The 9,988-nt window shown below is 41.0% G+C and overlaps 1 protein-coding gene across 1 annotated transcript; it reads left to right on the forward strand.

The window, feature by feature from the left end:
- The first annotated feature begins 598 nt into the window (after nucleotides 1-598).
- Nucleotides 599-9,784, forward strand: LOC115936597 (band 4.1-like protein 4A). Its single transcript, XM_081811099.1, has 3 exons — nucleotides 599-2,025; nucleotides 4,716-4,799; nucleotides 5,713-9,784. The coding sequence occupies exons 1-3, from the start codon at nucleotides 1,967-1,969 to the stop codon at nucleotides 5,825-5,827; spliced, it is 258 nt and encodes an 85-aa protein (XP_081667225.1). The 5' UTR covers nucleotides 599-1,966; the 3' UTR covers nucleotides 5,828-9,784.
- The last annotated feature ends 204 nt before the right edge of the window (nucleotides 9,785-9,988 follow it).

Consider the following 9,988-nt stretch of genomic DNA (forward strand, 5'->3'; position numbering starts at 1 on the left):
AGTTCCACAGTTGAGAAGCAGCTCCAGCCCAAATCTGTGCCTGCAACTTTGGGAATCTGCCCTTGGGATTGTTGTTAATGGTTATGGCAGAATAGACGATGACCAGCCACTGCCGATGTCCCACGGCACACAGGGTAGTTCAAGGGACTGGTTTTGTCCCATTCATCATAGCTGGTGACATTTTCTGTAGACTCCAAACTGCTTTTCTAATGCTTGGACTCTGAATGTTGCTCCAACATGAATGTACCTTTAATGCCACATAGATCTTCAGGCTTACCTTTGCATTTCAGGATTCCAGAATAGGAACAAAATTCAGATATTAAATCCATTTCTTATTATGATAGTTTTAGGAGCTCTTCATTGAAACCACTGTTCCCTCTGTCCAAAGTGTATTCATTAATGTTTATTTTTCCTGATGAGTTGTCAAACGTGCCTCCAAGTGTTCTGAAGAGGCTGTCTCTTCCAGTGGACCCTTAATTTACACTGACTTTTTTTTTTAAAAGATTTTATTTATTTTTTGGGGGAGAGAGAGCATGAACAGGGGGAGGGGCAGAGGGAGAAGCCGACTCCCCGCTGAACAGGGAGCACGACACAGCAACTCAGGACCCTGGGATCATGACCTTAGCCTACTGAGCCACCCTGGCATCCCTATTTACACTGACTTTTGAACTGTTTGAGCGTGGGGTGCAGATGGCACATGGAAGGCCGTGTATCATGGTGGTTTAGAGCTTAAGTCTCTAGAGCTAGACTTCTGGGTGTCAAAGCTGGTCCCCTCACTCATGGTCTGTGGGACCTTGGGAAAGGCCTGTTTTTTCTTATTTTTAAAAATGGGGATAATATTAGTATCTACATTATATAGGATTATTTTGAAAATTATATAAATAAATAAAGTGCTTGGGACAGCACCTGACACATAGTAAGTGCTCAATAAATATTAGCTCTTAATAGTATTACAAACTCACCCTATGATTCAAAAACTGTAAGTGCTTAGTGGTGATTACACTTTGGATTGAAGGACTTGAACTCTGGACATAGTTCCGCAAGATGCTGCTCTCTAGACACACCTGCATGTCACATAGAGTTAATTGAACAAGGACTTTGGGCATCCCCTTGCTGGTCTCCCTTGTACTTCTCAGAGTGAGGCGCACACCACTTGAGAAGGGTCATCATCAGTCCTCCCATGTCACCCCTGCAGGCTTTATCAGCGTGTGTCCTGAGAATGGGATCCAGACTTCCTGGGTGGGCCTTGGCTACTTATCTTTATTTGGAGCATGATTTCCAACATTGTGTCTGCTGAGGGCTCCCTCTGCTGGTACATCTAGCATGGATGCAAATATGTGGAATAGTAGCTTTTAAGCAGTTTTAGGCTTTTCGAGATGTTTGTATAAAAAAAAAACCCACACATTGAACTTTTTTTTTTTTTACATGTGAGTGATAGAAATAACATCTGTATTACTCTTTTTTGCCGTTTGCATTATGAGTTGGAATATTTTTGGTTTGATTTAGAATCGGGGCTATCATGGCATGCCAAAAAACAGTCATTTCTTCACCATAGTTATCAGGGACTGATTATTAGGTCTTAACGTACCAATATATAGTACTAAATATTTTAGAATCCTGTTTTAACAGTCTAAAGAATATCCATGATTTGGGGACTTAGTTAACTCTTAAAGTTTCAAAAGGGCCCATTTTCAAGTGGTGTCATATCCTAGACCCCCTTGGACGTTGTTATGGTGAGGGCTTAGTACACGTCAGGGAATAGTACCTTAGATTTATTGGCTGATTCATTATTTATTTATAATTATAATTTATCAATAAAATGTGCCATGATGTCCCTAAAATTGCATTTTAAAATAACTTTTTGGCTTCTTTGTGTTTTTTTTTTCACCACTATCTCTTTTCTTCCATCTTTCCTTCCCCCTCTTTGTTGCTAGGATCAAACAGCATAAATCGGGTAACAGCAAACATGGAAAATGGAGAAAATGAAGGAACGACTAAAATTATTGCACCTTCACCAATAAAAAGGTCAGTCGGTTAACTGAAAGAACCCATGTCGATATGCTATCACAAAAATGCTTTTTCCTGTTGGCAAGGTGAAGAATCTTTTTACTTTGATAGTTAATACTTTTGATCAAAATAGTCTGTGAGCCAAAGAATACTTTAAAATGCCAGTGGAGGGGCGCCTGGGTTGCTTAGTTGTTAAGCGTCTGCCTTCGGCTCAGGTCGTGATCCCAGGGTCCTGGGATCGAGCCCCGCATCGGGCTCCCTGCTCCACGGGAAGCCTGTTTCTCCCTCTCCCACTTTTCCTGCTTGTGTTCCCTCTCTCTCTCGCTGTCTCTCACTGTCTGTCAAATAAATAAATTTTAAAAAAAGAATGTCAGTGGAATATAAACAACAGGACCTGCCTCTCTCATTTGAAGGAAATGCTCCTGCTGGCACAGCATGGTGAACTCACAGTCCGCGGTCCGCATTCTTGGCAGTGAAGGGAAAATTCCACATGATTGTTAAAATGGCATGATATCATGGACTTACTCAGAGGGACCTGTGACATAAAGTAGATGATATTCATGTTTAATGTACTGTGTTCATCACCACGGTGCACTGAACTGTGGCCCTGGGAAGAGGGCTTATAGCATTTAGAGGCACAGGGCTTCCGAAGTCAGTGATTGCATATGTATGAAGAGTTGTCATGGTCCTCTGCATCAATTTTCCCAGCAGCATTCCCCAGTGGAAAGGCTTTCTCTCAATATATTACATGGATTGTTTCCATGAAAGATCAGCCTTGTTCTCTGCTAAGACACTGTTTCAGCGTCAGTTTTTCCTATCTCCAATTATGTTCACGGAACAGCATTTGAGAAATACAATGAGCAGCTTTCATCAGCTCACTTTGTCTATAGCGATAGCTCCCCACATCATGGAGAAGTCCAAGCAGTCAGAAATACGTGACCTTGACAGACGTCTTTGATCATCTGCTCCATCTTTTGTTAGTAAATAATGGTGTCTTCATTCAGCTGGGTTGTGGCTACGTGGAGGAATACAGTTTATAATTTCCTAGCAAAAGAATTCTAAGATACGAGGATTCTCAGAGTTGTGGTGTTTTACCCCGGGTTTTGCTTACATTTTCTTTTGTTTAGTTTGGGGACACTCCCTTTATGGATTCTATTTGAGATGCCAGGTTCTTTGCCTTTGTATACACTTTAGTTGACTGTGCTTGCCTCCGTCAGCCTCACAGCTGTGGATAGAGTGTCCGCTTAATCTGTATGTACAGGGTACGCTTATGGTAAGTCCAACATAAGAACAGTAATCTGCCATGAAATTCAGATCCCAAGCCTTTTTAGAATGTACAGAAGGAGTTCAGTCCCCTTTACAACTGCATTCTTGCTGATAGGACTGATACCTGAAGGGCCACCAGATTTTCCCACTCAAGTTCCAGACGAGAAATGGCTTAGGGAGTGAATGCAATTAATCAGCCACCCAGGATTTCATTATTCTCTAACTTTCGCCTGCTCTCCCATTTCCCCTTTCATCTCCCTACTGCATTTCTCAGTCTCCCTCTTCGCTTTTCCCTTTTTTCTTCTCTGATTTATTAAACACACACACTTTCTACTGTTGTATTAAGTATCTACTGTATTTATTCTTCTCATGTCAAAAGTAAGATTTTACTTTGGGCATTTGATCTTCCAAAGATTATTTAAGTTTAATCAAAATAATGTATTGGTCAAAAAATAAAGCCTACTTACTATATGCTAATACAATGAATTAAGTGCCTATGTCAAATATATAACTTTTTAGGTTTATATTAATTTCTGTATGGGTGTAGTAGGATACAAGTTTATTTCCTTTTTTGAAATGACCTTGTCATTTTTTTCCTCTCTTCTTTGTTGGCTGTTATAAAGAATCCTGCTATGACCTGCTATGACCATGTTCAAGGACATTTATATAGAGGATACCTCAAAAAGCCAGGGTTAAATGTGGATTAGAAGTTAAGTAGCTCTATCTTTTCCTGAGGCTGAGACTCTGGGGATGTGAGAGATGATACACTTCCCCTCCCTCAGTGGTGGCCCAAGGCTTCTGATGAGTCCTTTCCTCTGTGTTTCCCCTGTGTGTCTAAAACAGTTTGTTGAGATTGAATAACAACTCAGTTATATTTACATTCTTAGGGCAGAAAGATGATACTAGGTCAGGAAATAGCATTTGGAAGTCATTCTGATTTGGAAGGATGAAGCCAAGATATGGCGGAAGCTGGGGGCTGGGAAAGATCGGTTTGGGTAGCCTGAACTTGTCCACAGCTGACCTACCTGCACAGATTTAGATCCGGAGCTGAAAAGAGGGAGCCAGCCTCATGAGCCCTCATACCCCAGCTTTCCTTCCTTGTCAACTTTCTTCTTTTCTTGCCTCAACCCTTGCCCTTGCTTCCTGTCCTGCAGGTGGACTCTCTTCAAAGTTTCCTAACAGTGGATGACCTGGCTTTTGTTGACTTAAACCAGTAATACTAGAAAAAAAGGTGGAGGGGGGGCCCAAAAGTACTTGCTGAAGATGTGAATTGTTTTAGGCAGCCACTTCATATTCTTTTTGGAATGAGTCACGGGTATAAATAAAAACACATTTTAAAACATTTGTTGAACAGTTTCACTGAAGAAGTCAATATGTGAGTTAACTTCCTTTTATTCTCCCTTTAATTTGTTTTCCATGTTTGTTTCTTTTTTAAATTAAAGCTTTAAGAAAGTAAAGAATGAAAATAGCCCTGATACGCAAAGAAGCAAATCTCACGCACCATGGGAAGAAAACGGCCCCCAGAGGTAAAGAGAATCATTGTTTTTCTAAAGGAGAACAGTAGAAATGGGATTAGTGATTGCAGCTCATTAAATAATGGAATCCAACTGCTTTGTGACTGGGTGTTACTAGCTATGGACAAGGCAGTCAGATTCCTAAATCAGCATGACGGAGAACTTTTGAAGTAGAAATCAGCAGGATGTATCCTAACGGGAAACTTTCTCCTGGAACACAGGACGGGAAACTATGCATTAAGACACTACCTGGAATGTCGTTATGATGGCTTAGAGTAAGAGAGTGTGTTTTTGAACTCTAAATGACATATTAATGATAATCCCCTCTATTTTATAGTCCTTAAAAAACTATACTTGAAAAGTGTATTTGAGGACTAATGATTCTTAGAAGAATTTTATTCACAAAAATATCCATATATTCAGTTTCTCTCTGTCCATGAATACCAAACGAGCAGCAGACCTGCATTATACCTCACTGGCTTTATAGTCGTGGTGATTCCATTCCGTATTTCCACTTTGTTTTCTGTTACATGGGCCTAATAATTGTACCTCATTGCTTGTGGTTGATCGGACGATTAGCTAGGATAAGGAATATAAAGCTTTTAGCTCAGTCAGTGCCTGGCATACGGTCAGTTTGCCGTAAATGCAAATTGTTATTATTACCATCATTTGTGTGTTCATTTCTCACCATTGAAGGCCAGTGAGAGATCCATTCCTGAAAGATAATGACTCTTAACGATTTGACTTGCCAGATCTTACCTCCCTTTTCTTTCAATAAATCTTGTCAGCAAAGAGAACTGTGTGCGCATGATCCAGTATATCCCTGAGAGGGGGAACACTTCTGTAGGTGGGGGCTGGGGTGTCTGCTCCTCCAGGGCCTCTGTGGGCATTGTTGATCTCGTTGACCCTTCCTCTTCTACTCCAGTGGACTCTACAACTCTCCCAATGACCGCGTGAAATCCCCGAAGTTCCCTTACACGCGCCACCGAAACCCCTCCTGTGGGAGCGATGACTCCGTACAGCCAACGAGGAGGAGGTGAGCTCAACATAGGCCCTTGGTTTTTAATTTTCAACAGAAGCTCTGGGTCCCAGTCACATTTTTGTCACAAGTTATTCTCATAATGTCATGACTGTCCTCCCAAGAATAACAGAAAGATTATGTGTGGTGTTTTTTTTTTTTTTTTTTTTTTGAGATAAAATGGGCTAGGGATCCTGAAGCATTTCTCTTTAAACAGCCCAAGTTTCAGAGAATAATTTCATAAAGTACTGGTAGGAAACTTGCTTTCTGTACAGTAACTAAGACTGATAAGTTAAAAAATACACGCTATGTATCTATTTTAACAATATATATTATATAGTATGTATAATATGTAACATATATAATATATATTATGTTAGTGATATAATTTAATAATATATTAGTGTTATATTTTTATGTATCAAAGATATTAAATGCTCTGACCTGAGAAGACAAAATTACGTTTATAGGTAAATCTTAGCTGAGGCTTAGTACCCTGTTCTCCAGACTGATGTTGTTGCATACACTTGAGTAAAACCCCTTTCAAAACACAGGGAAAATGGATCCTGTTACATTTTACCCAGCAGGTCAGGTTGTTTTTGTGATTATATTTGCATGTACTTAATTTTTTTGAAGTCCATATCTAGAAGTTTTGGACTCTCTGAAAAGCAGTCTGGGCAATGTGACAGGTCCAAGAGAAGAAGACCTAGAAATGACCAGTGAAATTCATTTCATTCCTACTTCACAGAGACTGTGTTTTACTTTGAGTACCTACATAATGGTATTTTGTGACCTTTATAAGTATGAGAAGTTCATGTCATGTTCTCATAACCATCAAGATCACTGTGGATCAGGGAAACAGAAGCCTTTCTTTCTTCTCTGCCCTTATTGTTACTTACTTGCTGGTCCATCCCTGGTTCATTTCCTTTGGCTTCTGCGTTTCCCAGAGTCTTGTTCTCCATCTTTCTCAAACCAGGTCCAGCTTCACCAAAATCCTTTGATGGTTAAGGAGACAGAGGTCAACAATGTACCTTCACCTAGTAGGTCTGGAAAGGGGGAGCTAAATCATGACCACCAGTGATTAGATAGAACAAAGGGATAATAGCTGACATTTATTATGTTCCAAGGACTGAGCAAAATTGCTTGCTATATATTATCTGATCCTCATAATAACCCTGTGGAAGATGGCATATATATCCCTCAATCACTAGGCATTTCCAGCAAAGAGGGATTAAGGCAGGGAATTGCATGCATTTGAAGCATTGAAGGAACTAAAGGCGGGGAGGTGCACCCTGAGATCTGGGTGCTGTACTGGCCCTGGGCTGGCAGGATGAAAGCTATTTCCGCCTTGGAGCTGGCCTTCCTGAATCCGTGCTTGCTGCCGACGTGGCTGTGGGCACCATCACTGTAGCAAATACTCTTGCTGCCACTGCCAGAGGGACCACCGCTGTAGCTGATGCTGTGGGGCTCCTACTTCTCAGGAGAGCAAGACTGAATGCCATGGGTGTGTCAGAAGCAGAACTGCCTCCCCTTCTCTCCTGCCTTCAGATCTCACCTGAGCACCACTCTCTGAGTGGAACCCAGCTGGCAAAGGAGTCTGAGAAAATGTAGTTTTCAGGCTTCCAGTCTTGACAAAACGGGAGATTATTGATGGGTTGGGGTGGGGCTGCGTACCAGTGGAAGGTACTTGGCCTAGATGAGAAAACGGAGGCTGGGGGGCTGCAGGTAACTGTCCTTTGTGATTTGGATCCAGATCTGTTCATCTGTAAAAGGCAGGGATAATAAATCATCATTTAAATATGGGGGTGGAGATTTCCTGCCCTCCCTATTAAGGACTTGTTCAACTTGGACAGCACTTAAAACCCAGGCAATACCGCAGGGAAATACTTTAAAGTGCATTTGTGTGTGTATGTGTGTTGAGGGGGCATGGGTAGTGGGAATCACTAAATATTTTTAAGAATTTGGCACTGCATGATTATTGTTAAATAGGTTTTTATAGTTTTTCGTCCTTCATTACTAGTATACTTTGACAGCATTCCCTAAATAATATAATTGCACATGTCGAGCAGATGGTCATTTTGATTTTAATATACTTGGAAATGAATTTATCAAGTTTTGCTAAAATATACCAAAATTTACATTAGTTTTTTCCCAAACTAATTGCTTGAAATAGTCTGGAGCATATACATTCTGAAATCTAGACTTCATGCCTTCTATATTGAGATACATTTTTTTGTGTTGGCTTTCTGTGAAATACAGATGAGTAATTGTGGTGAGTGGATACAGGATCCTTTCTTTGGCACAGTCCAGGGGAAAGACTGTTTTGATTTATAGGGAAGAGAATCTTTTTGTCCGAGTAGCCATAGAGCCTTCTGTCTGGTTATGTGTACCACTTGAAAGGTCTTTTATTGGGCATGAGTATTTTGAGGAGACTAGCCATTGCTACATGCCGGCAAAGAAGAGCTAAAGCTCATTCTTTGTTCATTTCCACTGTAAATGCCCTCTGAATGTCCCTGTCCTTGTCAGTCTTGCTTTATCTTCACAGATATTTACCTTGCCCCCAGGCACAAATCCCTGCAAGGCTAGAGTAACTCTGACATTTAAAACTGAGATTTGTCAACACCATGACAGAATCTCAAGGACTTAAATTTAATAATAGGAAATTCTATTTTGTGATGGATGCCAGAATAACATGTTTTGCAAAAGATACCAAAATTTTATATTTTGCCAGTTGTTTGTTATTAGATGGGTACATCTTTCAGATTCTGGCTGAGTTTAGAACACTGGTCCTTAACCTTTTTGGTTGACAGAACTCTGAGAATCTGATGAAAGGTTGGATCATTCCTTAGGGGGGAAAAGTATATAATTAAATAAACATACACACTTTCATATAATTTTCATGGTTCATGGAGACCCTGAAGCCTGCTTGTTTTAAACATTCCTGTTCTAGAAAAAGCCAGCCAGCCTACTTTCTGACTGTACACTTTATTTTCACCCCTACCCATCTTTACACTCAGAAATGTCTATTGAGTGCCTACTTTATGCAGGCCCTGTGTTAAACAGCACTAGAGAAAGTCCCTGCCCTTTGGGAGTTTACAGTTTGTTGGGGAAGAAATACATGAATCACACAAACGCATGTGCACTTACGACTTTTATATATTCTTGAGAGTTATGTGGTGCTTAGGGGAATTAAAAAAAAAAAAACTTTATCGAAACCTAACATGCATACAGAAAAGTACACGTGTCCTAAGAATAACTGTTTGATAACTTTTACCATCCAAATACCTGTATTACCAGCACCATGATGGGAAGTTGTGCTGCATTGCTGAGTCAAGGAGGCCAGGGAAAGGTTCTCAGAGGCTGGATGCTTGAGCTGGAATTTGAGACAAGAACAGGCAAAGAGAGGTGAAGGAGCTAGCAAGTGCAGAGGCCTTAGGGTGGAAGGGAGTGGGGAATAAATGAGTCCAGAGAGAAACACCTCATAGGGCACCTGAGGATTTGGGTTAGGCCCAGTAGTTTTTAGAAGGGCGCGGATTACAAGATCACGTTTGTACTGTGTAAAGATGAGCCTTACTGTCCTGTGGAGAAAAGGTTGAAGAGAGCAGTAGGGGAAAGAGAGAGCCAGCCAGCAGGCTACCATGCGAATCCTGGCAAAGGCTAATGGGAGCTCGGGCCGAGGTGGTGATGTGGAGATTTAAGGAAGTGGATATTTTTGAGACCTGTTGGGAGGTAAAATCAATAGGGCTGGGAGGTTTGATATGACAGGTGAAGGAGTAACTGATGTCAAGAATGAAAGCCAGGCTTGAAGTGTGATGCACTGAAATAATAATCACTAGGACATTACAAGCTTGAAAGGGACAATTGTGAGTGGTTTTTGATATATTGCATTTGTGGAATCTTTGAGAAATCCAAGTGCAGGATTCACATGGATTGTTGGATATAAGTCTGGAGATAGATTGGCTATTCGCTAAAATTTAAATTTCTTTTTTTTTTTTTTTTAAAGATTTTTTATTTATTTATTTGAGACAGAGAGAATGAGATACAGAGAGCATGAGAGGGAGGAGGGTCAGAGGGAGAAGCAGACTCCCTGCCGAGCAGGGAGCCCGATGCGGGACTCGATCCCGGGACTCCAGGATCATGACCTGAGCCGAAGGCAGTCGCTTAACCAACTGAGCCACCCAGG

This window comes from Leptonychotes weddellii, unplaced genomic scaffold (genome assembly GCF_054177405.1).
Source record: "Leptonychotes weddellii isolate Sample4059 unplaced genomic scaffold, ASM5417740v2 HiC_scaffold_5548, whole genome shotgun sequence".
Lineage (NCBI taxonomy): Eukaryota > Metazoa > Chordata > Mammalia > Carnivora > Phocidae > Leptonychotes > Leptonychotes weddellii.